Below are 25,991 nucleotides of genomic sequence, written 5' to 3'. Positions count from 1 at the left end.
AGCAGGGAGCCCAATGTGGGGCTTGATCCCAGGACCCTGGGACCATGACCTGAGCCGAAGGCAGATGCTTAACAACTGAGCCACCCAGGCGCCCCTCCAATAGACTTAATTGAAAAAATTCTTGTATTCTTGTCCACTTTCTCATGATGTATTTCCTAACACATTAATTTAAATCTATTTCCTTTCTCCTACTGCAAGGTTCCATTCCGATTGACACCAATATAATCACTCACTTGCTTTATCCCACATTACATGCAGCAGTCTTAGAATAATAATACAAACAAAATAGTATCACCATCAGTGTGATTACTGAAAAAAGTTTGATTTTGGTTTTGCAGTTCCTTTTGTCCTAAGATATATAAAATTTATATTAATCACTTAACGTCTAAGTGAACTGAAATTAACAGCTGTGTAGAATGTTTTCAGACTCTCACTGCATCCTTAAATTAGAAAAAAATATTTGATCATGTGCTACATTTGAGCTATTAGATATAAGAAACTATGGGCACACACTTACTGAGAATTTCCTATTCCACTGTTTCTCAAACTCGCATTTGATGTATTTCATAATTGAAATACCTGGGATAAATGATCCAGAATGACCTATATTTATTAATACTGAAACTTTAAAAAAGTATGATCAAATTTTCCATTGCTACTCCCAACACACTTCCCCAAATCATCCAATTGAAGCCCATATACTATAAGGGTCTTTCTAATACCATCTTTCTGAGACTCCCCTTGGTTCCCAGTGGTGTGTGTTCCCTTTGCTGCAATAAATGATAAATGAAACTTCTCAATTCCTGGTATATTCTTGGTTTTAAATGCTCTGACAGAAACTAAAAGACCTATCAACCAATGGCAATGGATTTTATTTTGGTCCTGATTTTAGAAAAATATCTATGAAGACAAGATATTTGAACACTGGATATGTGGTATTAAAGAATTACTGTGTTTTTTTTTAAGGTGGGATAACGGTCTTGTGGTCAGATTTTTCTTTTCTTCCCCAAAGACTAGTTATTTTCTAGAGATACATGTTTAAATACCTACAAGTGAAATGATAGGATGTCTGATATTTGCATCCCGGGGGGGGCGGGGCGGGGAAGAACAAGTTAGAGCTATAGACAATCAAGACTGTCAAAATGCCAGTAATTGTTAAAGGTTGTTAATGAGTAAGGTAATTATTCTACTCCTCTACATGATCGAAATTTTCCAAAGGTCTTTTTTTAAAAAATTCATTCTTTTAGGAGAGAGCAATATTGTAAGATCAAAGAAAAAGCCATAGTATGGCACTCAAAGAGCGAAGCATTAACCTTTCAGAAGGTTGGGGCTTTCTCTCTTATCTCCCACACCTGCATCAAGGCTGCTAAATGGGTGCTCCTAAGTGTCTCAGGCAGAGCAATGTCTGAATTAAGTGAAATTGTATGTGAAACCACATGTGCTACGATTAAGGATCCTCTGACATCCCACCAGCTACTTCGTTGCCTCCCTGCTCAACTCACTCCATCCCAGCCTCCGCACACATCCAAGATGGTGGGTCAGGACAGCGAAACAGGTCAGCTCTGCCTCCCAGAGCGTGCGTTGGCGCCGGCCCGCGCAGGCGCATTTCTGCTTCCCTGCCCGACCTTGGCGGATCGCGCCTGCGCGGTGGGGAGCTGCCTGCAGCTCCCGCTCGGCTTTGGGCTGGCTGCAGTCTCCGTTTGAGGGCGGCCGAAAGTGGCTGGTTTGATTAAGATGAGGTTTCTGCTAGTTCTCCTGGTGGCGGCGTCGGCGGTGATCCGGAGCGATGCCTCGGCCAACCTGGGCGGCGTGCCTAGCAAAAGATTAAAGATGCAGTACGCCACGGGGCCGCTGCTCAAGTTCCAGATTTGGTGAGTATGTGTGCCGGGCCCCGGCAGCGCCGCCGCGCCTCTGCGAGGCCTCTGTCGCTATGTGAGGCCCCGGCTCCGCGGCCTAGTGGGCTGAACCTCCCCTGGCCCGGAAGAACGGCGCCAGCAGCCCTCCGCAGCTTGCCTTCTCTGGGATCCTTCCCGGGACTGCCAGGCCGCCCTTCTTTCCTCCAGGCAGAACCGCTCACTTGGCTCAATTCTTTTTTTGCCTCCTCGAATGGTGGGAGTGGGGAAGGAGGGCACGAGAAGGTTAAATACTGAAAGGCGAAGACGTGGGGACACTTGTCAGTACGGAGGACCGGTCGGCGGCGTCACGCCATGGCCACCCCGGCTGCCTGCGGAGGTGGGCATGAGTTGGCGCAGCGTCGGCGGAGAAGCTGGAGCGTTTGCCACCCCAGTGCCCCTTTCCTGTCCCCTTTCCCAGGGTTATGCCAGGCACCCTCGCTGCCCTCCTGGGCGAAGGTTAATTCGGGTCGTTGGAGGAGACCCGCGAGTGACAGACGCCTTTTCTCCAGGACCTGCCGGGGTGACTGTTGAGTGAGGGAGCGGGGATTCTGACAGCTGGAGGGCGAGGAGAGGTCCAGGGAGGCTGATTCTCAGTTTGCAGTTTCCAAAATGTCTTTACAAAGGAGCACGTTGCTCTTCTGACAGTGGTTCACTCCCAGACAACTCTTTTATCTTTTCCCCCAACCCCCCTTACACCCGCCTCCCAGAAGTTGCCTGTACTGGCATGTCTTTCTTTCTACCTTTCGAATCTCTTGTGCATTCAGAGAAACAGAAAAAAAGAAAAAACCCTAAACCAGAAAAAAACCCAGCAGTTTTCGACGTTATTCTGTAAGTGATTTTGTCGTTACCTGGTTAAGTGTTAGAACCTGAGCAGTGATGCATGTAATAAGGTAGGTGGGGTTGGGGGAAGATTTGAAAGGCAAACTAAAATTGTAAAATTGTAGAAGTTAGAATACTGTATTGCAAGAGATGACTTTTTTCAAGATCGGATGGTCAGGTTAGTAAATTTTTCAGAGTCCTGATACTTTGGAGTATTAGTGTTGGCCGTAATGCAGTTAAAATCGGCTTTTTAAAATTTTATGTGTTAATTTAAGTGTTCTAAAGGTTAGATTTCCTATGTGCCCAGCTGTTTTTTTGCTTATCCTTTAAAGAGTAAGCAAATATTTAAAATTTAAAAAATCAATTTAAGTTACCCTTAGAGTCAGGAAGTGAGATGGTGAGGCTTTATTTTTGGAGTGAAAACTATAAAAACTTTGCACTTTCCTCCTGATTAAAAAAAAAAAAAAAAAAAACAAACAGAACAACTCCCTGTACTGTTTACTATGGGGCCAGCATATATCATTTTCATATAATACTGTAAATGGGGGTTATGACTTGACCATTCCTTTTTTTTCCATAATTTTTTTTTTTTAATTAGAAAGTGGCTGTCATTTTTTTCAGCCTATAGTTATTGGTAAGGATTGTGATACTTTGGATGTAAGTAGTTAGAAAAAAAAGACTGCATTTTCCAAGTTACATAATTTTTGTTTCCTACTTTTGCACCTCTTGGGTTCACTTGTACTTTTCCAAAATACTCTTCTTTTACAATTCTTCTATTGGAATACTTGTCAGAATAATTTAAAAAGTGTACCTTCCACTGAGGTTGTTCATAAATACAGGGAAGGGCATTTAGTTCTTCAATTAAACTTTTTAAAAAGTCTTAAGAACTTCAGTTGAGTTTCTGATACATAGTTTCTCTTTCATTTTTCCTTTCCTTCTTTTTTTTTTTTCCCCTTTAAGTACAAACTTGTCCCAAAAATCTAATGAGAGTTTTTTTTTGTAGTACCTGGAGCATAGTACATACAAAAGTTATTCAGTTTTGTTTTGTTTTTTAATCGTAGATGGGAAATAATTTTATTAGGATGCCCTCCATATACAGGTAAATTTAGCTTGTTGTTTGTTACTTCTTCCCCCAGAGATTAATCTGTATATAGTGAATTGAATATTGGGTTTCTGGTTTTGGTAGAATCTCTTGGACATTCATTTGCGAGTTTGGGAAAGAAGAGGAAGCTAAAACAATTGAGGATAAATACGTGAAAATGCTTTTAATTCTGTTTGAAATCTGAGTGCTATAAAATGCAGGTTTTCATTAATTACCACTGTGAACAACGGAGAGAACTATTTTTACCTTCTTTTCAATCACTTTTGTCCTTTATTATTTTATGAGTGCTCTTTCTTTAACTGTAGCTCAATATATCATCTATTAGTTGTACCACTTTTATAATTGCTAATAGAACAAGACAGCAGCACAACACACAGATGGAATTAAAGGGAGAGAGTGTGCAAAACAACTTAAAACAAACTTCCTTTTCTATATTGATGTATCTTTTCAATAAATATTCATTCAGTACCTGCTTGTGCCAGGGACTAAAGATACCATGGTGAACAATATAGATATGGTTCCCCATGAAGCTTCCAGAGGTGCACAATACTACATTATACACCTAAGTCTTTGGGTTTTTGTTTTTTTTTTTAAGATTTTATTTATTTATTTGGCACAGAGAGAGAGATCACAAGCAGGGGGAGTGGCAGAGGCAGAGGGAGAAGGAGAAGCAGGCTCCTGGCCGAGCAGGGAGCCCGATGCGGGGCTCGATCCCAGGACCCTGGGATCATGACCTGAGCCGAAGGCAGACAGTTAACTGACTGAGCCACCCAGGCGCCCCCCCCTAAGTCTTTGGTTTATGTCAATTGATGGAGCAATAGAATTAGATGAATTTGATGACACTGATTTCATATTTGGGGGAAAAACTTATCCTGCTTATTTGGATGTTTAAACATTGAACATAAAAAAAAAAAAAAGGAAGTTTTCTAATCGGAGCTTAAAATAGTTTCCTTATAACATTTTCCTTCCTTGTGATTTTTATGAATAAATGCATTTTATGTGTAAATGTATACTGACAGATTCTGTTTGGCATGATGTTTGTATTCATGTTTTATTTTCCCCATATATGAGATTTAACATGTAGTCAGACCTACAGCATTTAATCAGTTGTTGTAGTTTAAAGAGCTTACTGGCAAAAATAAAAAATAAAAAAAATAATTAAAAACAAAAATAAAGAGCTTACTGGCTACAGCTCTTTACAGTTAATCCTTATTTGGATATTTAACAATTGATTCACTAATAGTAGATTAATGTTAAGATTTCAAAACATAGTCAGAATACAGAATTTTCCAATTTTTGTTAATTTAAGAATCCACTGCTATAATTTTAGGGCAACCAACTTCTAAAAGTATTTTTTTTTTTTAAAGATTTTATTTATTTATTTGAGAGAGAGAGTGAGAGAGAGAAAGAGCACAAGAGGGGGGAGCGGGAGGGGGAGAAGCAGACTCCCTGCCGAGCAGGGAGCCCGATGCGGGACTCGATCCCGGGACTCCAGGATCATGACCTGAGCCGAAGGCAGTCGCCTAACCAACTGAGCCACCCAGGCGCCCTCTAAAAGTATTTTTAAGAGGTAAATGAAACAACTACTCCAAGGAACAGATTTTTATTTATACAAACTCAGCCTTTGCTTTCATGATATGGAGGCAAGAAAATAAAGGGGATTAGGGAGGGTTTCCATGAGGAAATCAACTTTGAACTGAGATCTAAAGGATGAGATTTAATTGCTAGAGAGCTTTCAAGCTATGGGAATAACACGGTCAGTGGCCTTGTAGTAAAGAGAACATAACTGCTTAAGAAGGCCAGGGCTACTGACCTCAAAGACCAAAGAGAAGGTGGCACAGATCCTGGAAGGTCTGGCAGACTATAAGGAAAGATCAGTTAGCCTCACTGTGGAAAAGACATTAGAGGGGACAAAGAATAGATATGGGGAAACCATTTAGGGGGACCGTTGGGAGCTGCCCAGGTGAGAGACGATGGAGCTTGGAATACAGTGGTGGTGGTAGAAGTAGAATGTAAAGGGACAGATTTAACAGATCTTTAGGAGACAAATTTTGTGGTTTTGGTGATGGGTTACATCTTTGTGGGGAAGGAGAGGAGGTGTGGAGTGAGAGGTGTCAAAGATGGCTCCTGAGTTCTGGAGTGGTGCTATGCCATTCACTAGAATGATAAACAAAGGAGACAAATTTTATGGATTTTTCTTTCTTTTTTTTTTTTTAAAGTAGAGGGTTGGATTTTTTTTTTTTAAAGATTTTGTTTCTTTATTTGATAGAGAGGGAGAGCACAAGTAGGCAGAGCGGCAGGGAGAGGGAGAAGCAGGCTCCTCTCTGAGCAGAGAGCCCGATGTGGGGCTCTATCCCAGGACCCTGGGATTATGACCTGACCCGAAGGCAGATGCTTAACCAACTGAGCCACTCAGGCGCCCCTGTGGATTTTTTTTTTCTTTTTGGTGGGAAGGAGTGGGAGGAATCCTGAGTTTTTAAAATGATAACAGGGGAATATCCTACAAAGAAATTTTCATCTCCCCAAAATAGCCATAATAACTAAAACTAAAAACTTATTTTATTTATTTGTTTATTTGTCAGGGAAAGAAAGAGAGCAAAGCAGGGGGAGTGTTAGGCAGAGGGAGAAGCAGGCTCCCTGCTGAGCAAGGAGTCCGATCCTGACTCTGTCCCAGGACCCTGGGATCATGACCTGAGCCAAAGGCAGACACCTGACCCACTAAGCCACCCAGGCGTCCCTAAAACTAAAAACTTAAATACCAGTTACTGTATTTCACCAAACCTAAGATATGATGGATTATAAGATACACCAGTATTTTATAAACCACTCAGAGGGAGAGAAATACTGCCGTTTAAACTGTGACACAGGGCGCCTGGGTGGCTCAGTTGGTTAAGCGACTGCCTTCGGCTCAGGTCATGATCCTGGAGTCCCTGGATCGAGTCCCGCATCGGGCTCCCTGCTCGGCGGGGAGTCTGCTTCTCCCTCTCCCACTCCCCCCTGCTTGTGTTCCCTCTCTCGCTGTGTCCTTCTCTGTCAAATAAATAAATAAAATCTTTAAAAAAAAAAAAAATAAAAAAAAAAAAATAAACTGTGACACAGAAATGATTATAAGATAAATACTGATTTTTCAAAAAGATACTAAATAGAAAAAATGTACTTCTTAGAATCATTGAAATAAAGGAGTAGTAAGTTGATCCAGGTAGAAGAGTACTAATGGAGTGTTAACTAGAGAACAAATAAAATGCTGGCTGTTACCCCTACCACTATGTTAGATTTTTATTTTTTATTTTATTTTTTTTTTTTTTTAAGATTTTATTTATTTATTCATGACAGAGAGAGAGAGAGAGGCAGAGGGAGAAGCAGGCTCCCAAGGAGCAGGGAGCCTGATGTGGGACTCGATCCCAGGACTCTGGGATCATGACCTGAGCTGAAGGCAGACGCTTAACCATCTGAGCCACCCAGGTGCCCTATGTTAGATTTTTTAAGTTTTCTGTAATTATGTAGAACTTAGTCACCATTTTGTTTTGTTTTTTACTATTTAAACAAAAAACTGCAGTATCTTAACAAAGTAATGTACACATAATAGTGGTTTGTACTTAATAATGAACAAAGTAGTCCAAAGCTTTTAGAGGTAGGTAAAATATGAATGGTTTTAAAGGTTTTATCTCCTCTTACAGAAAAATTGAAACATTCTTTCTTTACCATTTGCCATTAAGGTAAGTGGTGGAAATCAAATTGAATGTATCATTTGGAAATACCAAGATAACCTCATAAATTTTGAATAGTATAGTTACTGGAAAACTGCATTTGCTGGACTAACAGTTCAGAGGCCCAGGTTCTTATTTGATCTGCCTCTTATCTTCTGAATGACTTTCCGGAAATTATCGAATCTCTTTAGCTCTCAACTTGTTCATCTGTAACATGATGATGTTGGTTGCATTCCAATTACCTCTAATATTCTGTTACTGTTTTATACTGTTAGGAAGCTTCAAGGCAAAAAATGAAAGCATACATATGTGTTTCATTTCTGTCACCTTTTCTGCTTTCCAAAAAGGGAAATCAAGTCATGTTTTCACATATATACCTTGATTGGGGTGCAGCCTAGGATTGGTGAGGAAGAAATCTTGCCATGTGGGTTTTAGCAAGAACTGCTGATGAAATCAAGTCCTTGTTTTTTATGCCCTTTTTTACATGCTATTTGTTTTCCCCTTTTGTCCGATATTAGGAAGATAAATATTAGTTTTTTATAGTAATGTTTGAAAACCGATTGTCTGGTGGGAGAAACAGAAGCATGTTAAACAATATTGTAGTAAAGCATTCTGTTCAGAGTGTTCTAAAAGAGATCGTAATGGAGGGCTTTAAAAACCTAGTGGAAAGAAAGGTTATTCAGGGAGGGTTGGAAGGCTTTGAGAGGAGGAAATTAAATCTTGAAGGGTACGGGGAAAGCACCAGGAGATGTAGAGAAAGAGCTTTATAAAAAGGGAAGATCATATGTAAATGAAGCCTGACTCAGCACAGAGAAGGGAGAGGGGACAGGAAATAAAGCTGGAGGTAGATAATCGATTAAAAACTAGCACAGCATAAATGCTGTCATTTATCAAGTTTTATTGTAATGTGTTATTTTTATTGTCTTTAATGTTGTGATGAGAACTTTGGTAAATAAACTTTTGAAAACTTTACTCTGAGACTTTCATCTTTTAAAAAAATTAAATTAGTTTTCTGGCTATAAAAATAATACAGGTTTCTTGTAAAAATAATAAAAAAGTGTAGGGGAGGAGACATTTTTTTCCTATCCTTCTAGGTTCTTTAGCCTGGTCTGTTAATCAAAATGACATAAGATAGATGAACAGGAGAAAAACATTTAATTACATACTTATGAGAGCCCTATAAAAAATATGAGAGGCAAGAACAAGTTGGGCAATTGAGGCTTATATAATATCCTGAGCTAAAGAATAGGATAGGGGCCTGGGGCTTCAAAGGGGAGGAGGGTAATTCACAGGACAATAAGAAGAGCAGATACTTGCTTAAATAGATGTTTGCTCTGCCACAGAAGTCTTTCAGATAAAAAGTTACCCCTGATAATAGCTTTCTATTTGGGCCTATCTAAATTCTTTTAAGTAGTTAAGGGAGCAGTGAGTTTTTTTGTTTTTGTTTTTGTTTGGAGTCTGTTTGGTCTAAATTGCCTTCAGCTCAAAATAAGCCACCTGCCAAAGTGGCATATTTTGGGGTCACATATTTTGCTCTCCCCTCAGAAGTACACAAGAAAGTAGAAAATCCTTGTAGCCCTCTATTAACATTTTGAAGAACATCCTTCAAGACAACTCTACACACATACTGTATTATGTAATTTTACAGAAGTGATCATGTTCATAGTTGTATGCTTTTTTTTTTTTTTTGAAATTCTCCTTCCCCTCCATCACTTACTGTTCAGTGTCAGTAATTACAGATATGCATCAGCAGGCATAGTATTACATAAGATGAGTGTTCCTTAATTTATCTAACCAGTGCCTTATTGGTTAACTCTTAGGTTGATCTTGATTTTTCACAAAATTATTTTTAAGGTGAATATCCTCAAATATGCTGTATACTTATAATTTCTGTAAACTAAATCCACAGAAGCACAATATTATGATTATATCAAAGGGTATTACATTTAAAATTTTGATATTGTTCAACTAGTTAATACTCCTGCTGGAAGATCTTAGAGAAGTAGTTGGGTTTTTAAAGATTACTAGTTTATTGCACTGTAATCAGAATACATTGGCTTTTTTTACTTACTGGGCTTTCTTTGTGATGTAACATGGTCAATTGTTGCAAATGTTGTTTGGGCTATCGGGGGTTCTCTTACTAAAATAAAACCTGATGGATCTATGAAATCTGCTAATGATAGTATTCAGATCTTCTGCAGTTTTTATTGTTCATCTTCTATCACTTATTCTGTTTTCTAACCATCAATTTTTTTAGGGCCTCAAAATACATACATATATATTTTTTTGCCTCAAAATATTTTTTGATTCTGCTTTTTGGTTTTAAGATTCTTGTAGTTCTTCCTTACCTCTTACTATCCCTCTGCTTCTTGTAGAATATTTTTGGATGTAGGCTCTATTTTGACTTCTTTCTATTTGCTGTTTCTGCATTTTCGTTTTATGAAATTTTTTCCATAGTCCCTCAGGTGTTGTTTTTTTTTTTCCTGTTTCTCCTCCCTTTTTCTCAAAACAAGAGAAACTGCTTCAGATATTATCAGTTGATGAACTGTATCCTCTTCAGTAGATTATTACCAGTTTACTACTCTCTCTTCTTCATTAGAATATTGCCAGCACCAAAAAGGCATAGATTTTTGTCTGTTTGGCTTCCTCTTGTTCTAGGTTCTATCTCTTTTGACTGTCATCAGTCAATATTTATTGAATAAGTGAGTACAACCTGTTATAGTCCACTGTGGTTTGTGCTGAAATAACCTAACTGCCCTCCCTGCCCCCCCCCCCCCTTATATTCCTAACTGGAGTATAGATAGATATCACTTAATACTGTTCATTTCTGGTAGGTTTTTACCTGGTTGGCTTCTGTTCTAGTTTGGTAGCTGTTAGGCATAGAATGTAATACATGCAAAACTTCCGTTTTGAACATAGCTCTTATCAGTAACACTCTTGGCCTGGCCTCCATGCCTCTACTGGTGGGGCTAAGCTTCCAGAATTCATTGTGCTACTGCCAGTCTTCTTTCTGCTGCTGTGATATCAGACACACCCTTACTTATTATTATAACTGCATTATCCTGTTGGTGGTTTTCTTTCTACGATTCCTGGCTTCTTTATTGAGTTTATTCTAATGTCATGTGAAATCAGTCTACAGCCAACAGGTAAATAAATATATAGGTCAAATAGGAAAGCAATAAAGCAACCCAGAGACTTCTTCCGTTTGGCCATTGACTTAGCAAAGAACACAATATATTTTTTTATCAGACTCTTTAACAACTTATAAAAATGCACTGAGGGTGAGTTCTGTGGCATGTAATTAAAAAATGTATTGAAAAGAATAAAAGCTTGGCATCGTATATGAAGTATTTTAAGATGAAACAAAGAATTCTACAAAATGCAGTTGTCACCATTTATTGAGTGACTGCATACCTTATAAATCTGTTAATAAGTGTTTTCCAGAGTAAACAGATAAAATTCCTTCCCCAGGAAGAGCTGAAGGAACTAAGTAATTTATAAATTTGTGGTGGAATAGTCTTTAGCAAAAGAATTCCTGAAATGTTATGCCAAAGGTATAGAGAAACTAGAAGCTAGTGGCCTCCAGAAGAAGACAAAAGTATGAAGAGAATAAAAACAGATTACTAATCAAATTTTAGGTTTGTTACATCTTTGGAATACACTTAGTAAAGAAGCCAGGAATCTTAGAAGCCACTTTAGGCATATTTCGTGTATGTGTTTTTACTGCGGTGGCCACTGTAGTGTTTCAAGATTTGAGGTAGCTAGAATGGAAGTCACTTGATTTCGTATAATACTGTTCCTTAATCTGACAAGCTGATACCTTTTTAGTGCTGCTCTTGCAACTTCTTAAAAAACTGAGCAAATTCTGGGCCACATTTTAATCTTCAAAGTGTGTGAGCACTCCTGTTTGCAATTTTAAGAACATTTATCAGTTTAGTCTATTTTTCACTCCCTGAATACCTTGTTTCTTGTGTGACTTAGAGAACATCTTGCAGATTTCATTCCTTAAAGCACTTGGAGCAGGTGATGCACCAGACAAGTGTTTATTATTGTACTTCATCTACTAAATAGAACAAGGAAAAGTAAAGATTATATCTAAAAACACAGCTTTCAGTGATCAGTGAGCTGTTGGACTGAGCAGTGCTGTAGACAATTAGAAAGCACAGTATTTACCAAATACCTTCCTGATTTTCTTGGTACAGTGTGGGAGAAATACTAGTTGAAATTCTTGGGATGCAAGTAGCAGAAACCTTCTTGAACTGGTTTGAACAATACATTTGGAAATGCATTTTAAAATTGTTGAGAGAATAGTCTTAGAACCCGAAGGCAGGGATGCAGCCGGGCTTTAAGACGAGCTAAAATAGAAAACTGGGGAAGTCGGAGATGAGCTAAAATAGAAAACTGGGAAGTCGGAGAAGACGTCATTCACTTTTCCCTGGCTCACGTCTGTACTTTTTTTCTCAGTAAAAGGTACTTTATCTTTCTGTTTCTCTGAAGATTCACTTATCTTCTCCGTCCTTTGAAAAATTAAACATGTTAAACGTTCACCTTTGTGGAGATAGCCACGTTTTAAAATCCCATTTCTTCCCTTTTAGAGAGGGAGCTCAGGCCTTCATAAATACCTGAGATTTTGTCCTGTTTTCTTTTCTTTTTTTTTTTAATTATTATTAACATATAATGTATTACTTGTTTCAGGGGTACAGGTCTGTGATTCATCAGTCTTACACAACACACAGCGCTCACCATAGCACGTACCCTCCTCAATGCCCATCACCCAGCCACCCCATCCCCCGACCCCCCTCCACTCCAGCAACCTTCAGTTTGTTTCCTAAGATTAAGACTCTCTTATGATTTGTCTCCCTCTCAGGTTTCATCTTGTTTCATTTTTGCCTCTCTTCCCCTGTGATCCTCTGCCTTGTTTCTTAAATTCCACATATCAGTGAGGTCATATGATAATTAATTGTCTTTCTCTGATTGACTTATTTCGCTTAGCATAATACCTTCTAGTTCCGTACACATAGTTGCAAATGTCAAGATTTCAATTTTTTGATGGCTGTGTAATATTCCATTGTGTATATAATACCACATCTTCTTTATCTATTCATCTGTCAGTGGACATCTGGGCTCTTTCCATAGTTTGGCTATTGTGGACATTGCTGCTATAAATATTGGGGTTCAGGTGCCCCTTTGGATCACTACATTTTTATCTTTGGGGTAAATACCCAGTAGTGCGATTGCTGGGTCATAGGGTAACTCTATTTTCAACTTTTTGAGGAACCTCCATACTGTTTTCTAGAGTGGCTGCACCAGCTTGCATTCCCACCAACAGTGTAGGAGGGTTCCCCTTTCTCTTCATCCTTGCCAACATCTGTCCTTTCCTGACTTGTTAGTTTTAGCCATTCTGATTGGTGTGAGGTGGTATCTCATTGTGGTTTTGATTTGTATTTCCCTGATGCCAAGTAATGTTGAGCACTTTTTCATGTGTCTGTTGGCCATTTGGATGTCTTCTTTGCAGAAATGTCTGTTCATGTCTTCTGCTTATTTCTTGATTGGATTATTTGTTCTTTGGGTGTTGAGTTTGATAAGTTCTTTATAGATTTTGGATACTAGCCCTTTATGTGATACGTCATTTGCAGATATCTTCTCCCATTCTGTTGGTTGTCTTTTGTCTTTGTTGACTGTTTTCTTTGCTGTGCAGAAGCTTTTTATCTCGATGAAGTCCCAATAGTTCATTTTTGCCCTTGCTTCCCTTGCCTTTGGAGATATGTCTAGCAACTTCTTAGTTGCTGCAGCTGAGATCAAAGAGGTTGCTGCCGGTGTTCTCAAGGATTTTGATGGATTCCTGTCTCACATTGAGGTCTTTCATCCATTTTGAGTCTATTTTTGTGTGTGGTGTAAGGAAATGGTCAAGTTTCATTCTTCTGCGTGTAGCCGTCCAGTTTTCTCAACACCACTTGTAGAAGAGACTGTCTTTTTTCCATTGGACATTCTTTCCTGCTTTGTCGAAGATTAGTTGACCATTGAGTTGAGGGTCCATTTCTGGGCTCTCTGTTCTGTTCCATTGATCTATGTGCCTGTTTTTTGTGCCAGTACCATACTGTCTTGATGATTACAGCTTTGTCATAGAGCTTGAAGTCTGGAATTGTGATGCCACCAGCTTTGGTTTTCTTTTTCAACATTCCCCTGGCGATTTGGGGTCTTTTCTGGTTCCATATCAATTTTAGGATTATTTGTTCCATTTCTTTGAAAATAGTTGATAGTATTTTGATAGGGATTGCATTAAATGTGTAGATTGCTCCAGGGAGCATAGACATTTTCACAATATTTATTCTTCCAATCCATGAACATGGAACGTTTTTCCATTTCTTTGTGTCTTTCTCAGTTTGTTTCATACCCTGTTTTGTTTTAGTAAGAAGATCTGAGAGATTGGGGTTTGTGATGGGCTCAAGTTTGATATAAGTATTTGACTACAATTAGGGGCAGACATAATATAGAAAGGGGAAAAGGGAGAGTGGTTGGCATCGTGAATCAGGACACTGAATACATGATGGACTCAAAAAAGCACAGAATCTATTTGAAATAGCACAGACAAGGCATTTTCTTTATTTCTTAAATTTCCTTTCACATAGATCATCTCATTTGTATCCAGGTTTTTTCTTTTAGAAAAGTACTGTGAAAAATATTTTAAAGTGAGCAATTGCAAAAGTTGACTCCATATAGTAAGATATTTCTATATTACTAGGGATTTGCAAAGTGATTAGGACTTAACGTTAAGATTTCAGAGTTTAAATCTACTTCTTAAGGACCTTTGGTCCCACTGTAGGAAGAAGAGGCAGCTGCTGCAGCATATTTTTAGCATGTTCCCATATTTATGTGTTGGGGGTATACTGGAAGTCATAGTTTTACTCATGGACCCAGAAAGAATGAAGTAAGTTGGAAGAGCTGGGTGTGGTAGTAGAAGTGGAAATGACTGGCTCCTCACTATGTATGCCTTGAATTTCACATTTTGTCCACCTCAGTAAACCCCAGGTATGTTTTGTTTTGGAAAACATCTGTAAGCAGTAGAGATTGCTATTTCAGAACAGGAAAATTGATTTTGGGAAAACAGTTATTTAGGAAAAAAGTTCCTTAGGTTTTCTTCACAATTCTGGAGGCAATGATAGGGAGGAAAGTTTACTTATATGTAAGTAAACTTGTCTAAAAATATGTTATGTCAGTTTTGTAAACTGCTTCATCTTTCAGAAATAAAATAGGTACAGTTTTTTTGTTTTTGTTTTTTTGTTGAGGTATAATTGACATATTAATTTCAGTTGTACAACATAAAGATTTCAATATTTGTATGTAGCGCAAAATGATTACTACCGTAAGTCCAGTTAGCAGCAATCACCATACAGTCACAAATTTTTTTTCTTGTGATGAGAACTTTTAAGATCCATTCTCCTAGCTACTTTCAAATATCCCATACACTAATACTAACTATAGTTACTATGCTGTACATTCTATCCTCATGACTTAACACGTTTTATAACTGAAAATTTGAAAAAAGGTACAGTTTTAAAGTCCTTTTTGGATTTCAAGATTATGGACTAATTCCATTTGGAGTTTGATGCAAAGGTCTGAGACCATATTGTCTTCAATATGGGACTGGGAGAACGGAGGATAGAGCTAGGCTTCTGAGCACAGTAGCCAGAAAAGTAGGTGACTAGGAGGAATCTGACCAGAAGTGTTGCCTGCACGTAAATACACCTCTCTAGCTGGGCCTCTTAGGGCTCCCCTTGGCAAAGGATTGGAACTCCCAGAACAAATATGAGGGACTTATGGGGGCCCACAGGTTTTTACAGAGGGAGAATCTCTAGGTCTTCATCATGGAAAAACTTCAGAGATCTCTGCTATCAAGAAGTCAACTATAGGTACTTGCTTCTGGCATTTTGGCCAAAGGGAACTTATTTCCTGGACAAAGGGAAGAATAGCTCTTGTACCATCTAACTGTTTTATTGGGGTCTAGTGGAAAGGGCTAGGATGTCAAATCACAAAGTCCATGTTCTGGTCTCTCAGCCCCTGACTAAGGCAGGGACCACATCTGTGTCACTCATTACTACATGCCCAGTGTCTAATATAGTGCTTGACATGTAGTAGACATTCAATAAGTATTTGAGTGAGTGAATAAATAAATAGTATATATGGATGTATAACCGTGGAAAGTCACTTCATCTCTTTGGGTTTCATATTTTCTCCATCTATTAAAAAAAAAAGTTTCAACTCAATTAACTTTGTCTCTAGCTCTCACAGTGTTTCATTAAAAGTTAGTGAATATCATTTTAGATAATTAACTCCGTTGTAAACACTGATGCAAACTTGAGGACATTGAAATCAGTTGCCATTTCTTGGTTTCAAGGTAGGTAGGCATATAGGTATTATTTTTTGTAATATCCTCAAAACAAAAGCAACATTAAAAATTTTCTTATAGAGAAAGCAATTGACAAAATACTACAATTTGGTGACTCTAACACAGTAATAACATTAGCTAAGGTGAATGTTTACTAAACAAAGTATGTGGAGATTCGTAAGTTTTTAGCTGTAGAAATTTGTCTCCTTTTGCAAAAATTTCATACTTTTTAGGGACTTAATCTCTTGTGAAATTTTTATTCTAAATGTAGAGGAAGTAGTAATTGTAAAGAAAACTGGTGACTCTCTCTTTCTCTCTCTCTCTTACTTCCTCCTCCCCCCCCAAGTGCGTTTTCTTAAATTGAGATCTACTAATATTTGGACTGTTATACCCTGCCAGATACAAACCTGATGCTGGTGGTTGGTTTCTTTTTCCTTGATGACAGTGTGATCAACAAAGTTGGCACCTTTGTTATTGATTCTGCTTCCTCTGTACTTTCCTTGCTTTTTATATTCATTAACTTAGAACTTAATGTGGTTATGTGTTTAACAATCTTACCTGAATTTGTAAGCTCTTTTGTTGATTTGGTGGTACCACCTCCTTTTTATTTATTTATTTATTTATTTGAGAGAGAGAGAATGAGAGAGAGCACACGAGAGGGGGGAGGGGCAGAGGGAGAAGCAGACTCCCTGCCGAGCAGGGAGCCGGATGTGGGACTCGATCCCGGGACTCCAGGATCATGACCTGAGCCGAAGGCAGTCGCTTAACCGACTGAGCCACCCAGGCGCCCAGTACCACCTCCTTTTTTTCTCTCAACATTATTGAATTATGATTGACAAACAGAAATTATGTATAGTTAAGGTGATGATTTCATTTACATGTATATTGTGAAATGATTACCACAGTAAGGTTAATTAACACATCCATCACCTCATATAATTACCTTTTTTATCAGGTGAGAACATTTAGTGTTTATTCTCTTGACAACTTTCAAGTAATACAGTATAGTTAGCTACAGTCACCTTGCTGTAAATTAGATCCCTAAAATTTGTTTTGCATCTGGAGGTTTGTATCCTTCCACCATCTCCCCATTTTGCCTATTCCACAGCCCCTGGCAACCACCAGTCTACTCTCCATGTCTCTGAGCTTGGCTTTCTTAGATTCCATGTAAAATGATATTATACAATTTGTGTTTCTCTGTCTGACTTATTTCACTTAGCATAATGCCTTTCAGTTTCATCCATATTGTTGCAAATGGTAGGATTTTTTTTTGCTGAATAATATTCCTGCGTGTATTTATACCACATTTTCTTTATCCATTCATCTATCGATGGACATTTAAGTTGTTTCCATGTCTTAACTATTTTAAGTAATGCTAAAATGAACAAGGGGTGGAGATACCTCTTAGAGTGATTTCATTTCCTTCGGGTATATCTAGAAATGGGATTGCTAGATCATATGGTAGTTCTATGTTTAATTTTTTGTGGAACTTCCGAAATGTTTTCATAGTGGCTGTATCATTTACATTCCCACCAACAGTGCACAAGTATTCTCTTTTGTCTACATCACTGCCAACACTTACTATCTCTTGTCTTTTGGATGATAGGCATCCTAACAGGTATGGGGATATATCTCTCTGTGATTTTGATTTGCATTTCCCTGTTGATTAGTGATATGGAGCACCTTTTCGTGTATCTGTTGGCCGTCTTTATGTCATCTTTGGAAAAGTGTTCAGGTCCTTTTGCCCATTTTTAGTTAGATTATTGACTTTTGGCTATTGAGTTGTATGAGTTCCTTATACATTTTGGATATTAACCCCCTTTATCAGATATCTGATTTGAAGATATTTTTCTCCCATTCTGTAGGTTGCCTGTTCGTTTTGTTGATGGCTTCCTTTGCCCTGCAGAAGCTTTTTAGTTTGATGTAGTCCCACTTGTTTATTTTGCTTTTGATACCTTTGCTTTTATGGTCAAATCCACAAAATCGTTGCCAAGACTAACGTCAAGGTGTTTACCCACTGTGTTTTCTTCTAGGATGCTTATGGTTTCAGGTCTTATGTTTAAGTCTTTAATCCATTTTGAGTTGATTTTTGTGTGTGATGGGAGATAGTTGGTCCATTTTCATTCTTTTCACGTTGCTGACAGTTTCCCAACACCATTTGTTAAAGAGACTATCCTTTCTGCAGTCTTGGCTCCTTTGTTGTAAATTAATTGGCCATATTTCTGTGGGTTTATTACTGGGTTCTTGATTCTGTCCCATTGATCTGTGTGTCTGTTTTGTGCTGCTACTATACAATTTTGATTGCTGTAGCTTGGTAATATAGCTTTGACGTAAGGAAGCATGGTGCCTCCAGCTTTGTTCTTCCTTCTCAAGATTGCTTTGGCTATTCTGGTTTTTTTGTGGTTCCATACAAATTGTAGGATTCTTTGTTCCATTTCTGTGAAAAATGCCATTGGAATTTTGATAGGGATTGCATTGAATCTGTAAATTGCTTTTGGTAGTGTGGACATTTTTACAATATAAATTCTGATCCATGAACACAAGATACCTTTTCATTTATTTGTGTCTTCAATTTTTTTCATCAGTGTCTTAAAGTTTTCAGTGTATCCTCCCCTTATAGATGCACTCTGGTGGCCTTTTCCCCTTTTCTTGTTGGGGAAATATTATATCCACAGTATACTTGTTCAGAAATTTTAATGGAGATATTTGATGCTGTTGACTTAATTTCTGGAGTAATGTTATGGATTGCTGTCATACTGCTGAAAATTACCTTCCCAATCTTTGTTTTCCTTTGCAAAGTAGAAGCAAATTTTAGAGTCAGAAGGGATTTAAGAGTTCTTTAAGTTCCTTTTATTGTGATTGAGCAGGCATGTTTGCCCAGTTAGGGGCAGAGTGGAATAAGAACCAAAGTTTTCATGTCTCATGCCTTGGTATTTTTTAAGCTTTCTGTGCCCCAGTTTTGAAAGTCCCTATTTCAGATGTATAAGAATTGTTGTCGTTTCAGTATTTATCCTCATTGATACCCCCACAAAAAGCAACTTGATTTGAGAGCTCAAAATATGCCGACATGTATGAATAGGTATTTGCTGCTGCCCAACAATAACCCAAATCTATAAAGTTTAATGTTCTAACAGATGGATATACATGGTGGAAAGCATCAGTTGTTACTACTTTGTCACTGTTTGTGAGAAATGCTTTTTTAATCTTGGCAATTTTTAGGCTTTGTCTAAATGCAAAGTAAGTGTAGGCATATTCCAAATCGCGTAACAGAAGCACTTTTATTTTTCTGCAGTGTTTCCTGAGGTTATAGGCGGGTGTTTGAGGAGTACATGCGGGTTATAAGCCAGCGGTACCCAGACATCCGCATTGAAGGAGAAAATTACCTCCCTCAACCCATATATAGGTAAGTAAATTTCAGTAACTTACAAGGAATTTTTAAAGTGAATTTTTTTCACTTTTGTGAGTAAACTTTTGTGAACTAGTTCAATTAACTTTTCTTGGTTATTATAATTTTTTAGTTGGTTACAATAAACAGAGAACACTGTCTTATAAATAGTAAGTTGATTTGATCCAAATATGGAAGAATTTTTCTGTAAGAAGGAAAAGAGGATTATTTCAGAGATGGTAACCTTCTAAGGATGTGTTTTCTTATATAATTTTTACTGTGGAAATAGATCAAGAACTCCCAAATTTTTATATGAAGTCTGTACTGTTAAAATAATATTTTTAAAGGCTAATACTATATATTTTTACAAGTTGATTTTTGATTGATTTAAAAGATATTAAACGTTTTTGTTTTAAAACTCCACAGTAAGCTTTAGTTACTGTCGTTTTCACTACTTGTAATTAGTAACTTTTAGATTTGGTGTCTAGAAATTGTCTATACACATATACTTGAGTTATGAAGTTTTGAATTAGGTGAGAAATGGTGGCTTCTGATGAATTTTTTTTTTCTTTTGATAGACACATAGCATCTTTCCTGTCAGTCTTCAAACTAGTATTAATAGGCTTAATAATTGTTGGCAAGGATCCTTTTGCTTTCTTTGGCATGCAAGCTCCTAGCATCTGGCAGTGGGGCCAAGAAAATAAGGTATGTAACCTAATAGTTTTGATAGTTGTAGATTTTTAGGTTGTAAATGAAAATATTTTAATGGATTGTTTGTTTTTTTAAGTACTTGTTGCTGATTCACCTGTTCACTTGTATTATTTCAGCTTCGATCACTTTTTAATCTTTGGGCATGGCACTTAACCTTTCATGGCCTTAGTTTTTTGTTTGTGATTGTTTTTTCTCGGCCTTAGTCTTAACTATGTATTAAGAATGATTGGGTTTTGGGGCACCTGGGTGGCTCAGTTAGTTAAGTGACTGCCTTTGGCTCAGGTCATGGTTCCAGGGTCCTGGGATCAAGCCCCCACATCAGGCTCCCTGCTTGGTGAGAAGCCTGCTTCTCCCTCTCCCCCTCCCCCTGCTTGTGTTCCCTCTCTCGCTCTCTCTATCAATTAAATAAATAAATAAAATCTTTAAAAAAAAAAAAAGAATGAGTGGGTTTTATCTTTTTACTATTTGAAGGCTAGGGAGGTGTGACTTTAGTAGAAACTGGGCACAAAATAATTTAATACCTGATATTGATTATATAGATTAGGTCAAATCATATCCAACAAAACATAATATACACATAATGTAGGCCTTTTATACTAACTTTATAGGTATTAATGGGTTTATTTACATTGAAAATGACATTTCCAAGAATAAATCCATTATGGATTTGTTCTTACTAAATTTTTTTTTTTTTTAAAGATTTTATTTATTTATTTGAGAGAGAGAGAATGAGAGACCGAGAGCATGAGAGGGAGGAGGGTCAGAGGGAGAAGCAGACTCCCCGCCGAGCAGGGAGCCCGATGCGGGACTCGATCCCGGGACTCCAGGATCATGACCTGAGCCAAAGGCAGTCGCTTAACCAACTGAGCCACCCAGGCGCCCTGTTCTTACTAAAATTTTGTCTGTTTTTATTTGTCCTTATATATATATATATATATATATATATATATATATTTATATGAATCTTTGGTGCTATTTCTTTTTTCCTTTGTAGGGTCTTGCTGTGGCATATATTCTTTTTAGATTTCTTTCATTTGTTTTACTTAAAATCATCTTTTCTAGAGGGTTTATCTTTTTGCTCTGAGGAATGGGACTAATTGTATTTCTCTCTTGGATGGGATTGCTTAGGTTTCCTTCTAAGGAGTATTCTGTTTTGGAGTCCTCTCTCTGGTCTTGTTCTTTAGTTCTAGGCTGAAACTACCTTTAGTGGACTCCTACATATCTATGCTTCTTTTTCTTAGGGAACCATTGATTTCCAGTAACAGGCAAGGCTTCTTAACATAAACATCCTTAGGTGCTTCCTCTTATTGAACTGTGTCTCTCCCTATTATTAGTAAGATTGATATGCATAAGATTAAGAATTGAAAGTTAAGTACTGATGATGTTTTGTGTTATATTTATTAATTCTATTGATTCCAACTTCAGTGCATTTTACTTCTGAAGACATATAACATTGTTAATCTGCTGGGGAAGAGGAATGTACTTGAAAGCTCTAGCTTTCCTGACACTTCCTTGTGTATTGTTCCCATGAAAATAGACATACTGTTTCCAAATGCGAGGGTAACCCCTATGAAATCAAAGCCCACCTAGTTCAAGTGGGATGGGAGGAGAGCTTTTTCTCACTCGCTATGGGCATTTTTATTTACTTTTTTGAAATAACTTGCTGTGAATTGACATCCTCATTACATCCTGTTTTTAGTCAGGTGATTTTGTTAAATTAAAACCTTTCTGTCCACCAAGGAACTTCTAGCCTCTTTTGAAAGGGTATAGATTTGCCTTCAAAAGGGGAGCGAATATAATTTAATATGCTAGTGCTTTCTAATCTACTTTTTTCTTATTTGACTTAAAATGATTTGTTTGGAACATGGACAGGTTGTATTGAATACATGGAGTTGCTGGTTATTGCATCACTAGTCTCTTGTGAATTCATACCTTATATTATAAAAATGGTGAAATAAACCCTTCTTATGCTGGTATTCTTTTGTTTAACTTATTAAGGCTATTACGAAATCTCTAGAATTTCTGTCTCTACATTATGAATATATATTCAGTGTGTGTAAAGCTGTGAATTAATGTTTCATTTTCCTTATTCCATGTATGTTATCTGAATATACAGAATAGCAATAATAGTCTGTATAGAAACTTTTTTTAAGAATTTATTTATTTATTTATTTTAGAGAGAGAGAGAGAGAGTGAAAGAGCAGGGGGAGGAGCAGAGTGGGAGGAAGAGGGAGGGGAAAGAATCTCAGACAAGTTCTGTGCTGAGCGCAGAGCCCGACATGAGGCTTGATACCACAACCCAGAACCCTGAGATCATGACCTGAGCCGAAACCAAGAGTCGGACGGTTGACTGACTGAGCCACCCAGGCTTCCCTGCCCCTGTATAGAAACTTTTAAAGTAGATTTAAAAACAGCCGTTACCAAATAAAAATGAGACTCTGTATTTAAAAGATTACTGTCTTCAGTTGTAATGTTTTGCCTTTAAAATAACTTTGCCTGCTGTACTTAATTATATTTTCTTTTAGGTCTATGCATGTATGATGGTTTTCTTCTTGAGCAACATGATTGAGAACCAGTGTATGTCAACAGGTGCATTTGAGATAACTTTGAATGGTGGGTTCTGAATAGTTTGCATTCTGTAACACATTTTAAATGATTTATAATGACCATTGGGCTTTTCTGTTTTTCATAATATGCAAAACTATCACTTTATATGGTCCTCAACTCCCCTAGCTTGAGAATTATGTCCATATGATGACCCCTGAATGTATGACTCTAGAGAGCTCTAGATCTCTCTTCTAGATGCTATACCCGGGAATCTTTTTTTTTTTTTTTTTAAACACATAATGTATTATTTGTTTCAGGGGTACAGATCTGTGATTCATCAGTCTTACACAATTCACAGTGCTCACCATAGGACATACCCTCCCCAGTGTCCATCACCCAGCCACCCCATCCTTCCCACCGCCTCCCCTCCAGCAACCCTCAGTTTGTTTCCTAAGATTAAGAGTCTCTTATGGTTTGTCTCCCTCTCTGGTTTCATCTTGTTTCATTCTTCCCTCCCTTCCCCTATGGTCCCCTGTCTTGTTTCTCAAATTCCTCATATCAGTGAGATCATATGATAATTGTGTTTCTCTGATTGACTTATTTTGCTTAGCATAATACCCTCTAGTTCCATCCATGTCATTGCAAATGGCAAGATTTCATTTTTTTTTTGATGACTGCATAATATTCCATTGTGTGTACTGTTTATTTTTATTATAGATGTGCCTGTGTGGTCTAAGCTGGAATCTGGTCACCTCCCATCCATGCAACAGCTTGTTCAAATTCTTGACAATGAAATGAAGCTCAATGTGCATATGGATTCAATCCCACATCATCGATCATAGCCCCACCTATCAGCACTGAAAACTCTTTTGTAAGTAGTTTAAGAATACAGTAACCATTTATAGATATCATTCTCATCACAAAAGATACTAGATATTCCACACCACTTGAGTTCCCAATTTAAGATTTAATAGATGGGTGTTTTCTTTATTAAAATTTATTAAGTGATCAAGAGCGTTTGGACCTGCCAAAACAAGGTAAGGTTGTGCTACTAATTTTATCTTCAAGGCTTAATAACTGGGCCTTTATATAACATCACTTTTTTGGCTGGAACTCCTAATAGTCAGAGTTGGTATATTATGCTAGAATATTTATATACATATCTTCTCTCTACCTGCAAATAACTAGTTCCTAAGAGTATGCAGATTCTTTTGACATGCTCGAGATAGAAAATTTGTAAGCAAATGTGTGTGAACACAGAGAGGTGAATGTTAGTTAACTTTTGCATAGCAGAGATGTTCTCAGTTCTTTTCTTATCAATGGGTTGATTTTATAAGAGTGAATTTTGAAATAAAATACTCTTTTTTCTCTTTCAGACATTAAGGGATTTTTTGCAAGAGCAGCGTGACTGACATTATGAAGGCCTGTACTGAAGACAGCAAGCTGTTAGTACAGACCAGATGCTTTCTTGGCAGGCTCGTTGTACCTCTTGAAAAACCTCAATGCAAGACAGTTTTTCAGTGCTGGCACATTTTGGAATTCTGCACATTCGTGGAGTGCAATAATACTGTATAGCTTTTTTTTCTTCCCCAAATCCACTCAGTTAACAGTTTTTAAAAAATGTAGACATTACCACTTGTACCTTTTTTCCTTAGTCATATTTGGAAAAGTAGAAAATTGAGTTACAATTTGACTTTCTTTTCAAAGATGTCTGTTAAATCTGTTGTGATTTTATATGAATTTTCCTTTTTTATAGTTTAAAATTGATCTTTTGGGAATACAGCTGAAATTCCCCAATACTTTATAAGAGGTTATCAGGCATCTTTAATTTGGTCATGTCCAATTTACATAGTTTTCAAAATACTGCAGATTGTGAACAGTGCATTATACGAGATTATGGGGGGAAATCCTATATCCAGAGTACTCTACCAATTTGTGTGTATGTGCGTGTGTGTGTGTGTGTGATTACCAGAGAATTACTAAAAGACCAACTGCTTTTTAAATATTGTTATGTAGTTCAAGTGTCTTGCCTTGACCAATCTAAATGAGTTGATTAACTGGGCCTTTATACTTAATAAAAAACTAAGCAGATGTAAGTTAAATAAAAAGTTTGAATTTATTGCCCAGCGTACCTATTAACATTATATTTAAAAGTTGTCTTCCTCAATTTTTGTTTTTGACTTACAGGTAATTTCATAAGGAACATACTTCAATTTCACACACAAATAATAAGTCATTTACCATTTTTAGGGTAATTGAAACTTAGTTCCCTTGAAAGTTCAGGTAAACCTCTTTACACCATTAATTTTACGTGAATAGAGATTACTTGTCTAATAATTTAACTTGTTTAACATCATATATCAGAATTTTATTATATTTAAGGAACAAAATCAAAAAGTTTTTTATTCAGTGAATTTAATATCTTTTCAGAGTTCTAAAAAGATAGTTTTTTTAAGCAAAAAACTTAAAACTGCTGGACTATAAAGGTAATTTAGCAGAAATAGGATCATAATGTAGAAAAATAGTCATATATCAGCAGTCTTAACATATTTTAGCTTCCATATGGGAATAGAAGGGGTAGGTCTAGATTTGTTGCTAGAAATAAAGGGATTTGAGGAAAAATTATGAGATAATTCAACATTTGGTCTACCAAACACTTAGCACAACCATATACTTCATTTATCAGTGAATATTTGTTGAATTAATGTCTGGTAATCATCATGATTTTACAGCCTCAAGCTGGAACATACTGTAATTTCTAGCTAACAGGAAGGTAGTCTGATAATTCACTGCAGAAAATTGATTTAATGACTTCTCCTTTTAATTAAGACTGCAGAACTGTTAACCTAAGTCGATACAGTGGCAAGAGTCAATAGAGATTAAGCTGGAAGTTACTTAGAGGTTATTATTCAGGTGTAATGTTTTATCTTACTTACGATAAAGGCTTAAAGCCTCGTTACCTTCATTTGTAGCAGCCCAAATGTCTGTCTTCTGCACGTTGAACACAGTGCTCAGTGTGTGTAGGGCCCTTCTTCAGTGGATGGCCATTCCACTAGTGACAAATTAACCTTTTGGCATTTAGACCTTCCAAACTCGAGCCTTTGGATGTTCCCATGTATGTGACAGGTCAACCCTGAAAAACTTAAGATTAAATTCTTTTTTCATGTTTGTCTTGGGTGAATAACTTGTCTTTTGGAGAATAGCTTTAAGTGGCTTAGACACTGATAAAACTCAGTGTGTTCTTTTGACACGCATCTCAATACTGTTTTACCTTTGACCCTATTTAAATCTAGGATTTAATAGAGTCTAGTGAAAAAATTAGTGGGAAGCATGAATATAAACAAGGAAAAGGGGAAAGTTAGAAACTATTTAGAATTAGTTATATTTCTAACATTTCAGAATTTATTAGTTGCTTACAAATTGGTGTGGCTGTGTAGTT

The 25,991-nt window shown here is 37.3% G+C and overlaps 1 protein-coding gene across 2 annotated transcripts; it reads left to right on the top strand.

Annotated features, from left to right (window-relative positions):
* The first annotated feature begins 1,621 nt into the window (after positions 1 to 1,621).
* On the top strand, positions 1,622 to 24,654 carry SELENOT (selenoprotein T). 2 transcript variants are annotated; one of them, XM_021685972.1, is made up of 6 exons: positions 1,622 to 1,871; positions 19,202 to 19,312; positions 19,873 to 19,999; positions 22,531 to 22,618; positions 23,270 to 23,423; positions 23,929 to 24,654. In XM_021685972.1, the coding sequence occupies exons 1-5, from the start codon at positions 1,735 to 1,737 to the stop codon at positions 23,392 to 23,394; spliced, it is 588 nt and encodes a 195-aa protein (XP_021541647.1). In that variant the 5' UTR covers positions 1,622 to 1,734; the 3' UTR covers positions 23,395 to 23,423; positions 23,929 to 24,654. The 2 variants fall into 2 exon arrangements, with proteins under 2 accessions (XP_021541647.1, XP_044771110.1); XM_044915175.1 differs by having other exon boundaries at positions 1,629 to 1,871; positions 22,531 to 22,594; positions 23,270 to 23,427.
* The last annotated feature ends 1,337 nt before the right edge of the window (positions 24,655 to 25,991 follow it).

The sequence above is a fragment of the Neomonachus schauinslandi genome, chromosome 1 (genome assembly GCF_002201575.2).
Source record: "Neomonachus schauinslandi chromosome 1, ASM220157v2, whole genome shotgun sequence".
In the NCBI taxonomy this organism is placed as follows: domain Eukaryota; kingdom Metazoa; phylum Chordata; class Mammalia; order Carnivora; family Phocidae; genus Neomonachus; species Neomonachus schauinslandi.
The sequence above is the reverse complement of the archived record's forward strand: the minus strand, read 5'-3'. Positions and strand labels throughout refer to the sequence as shown.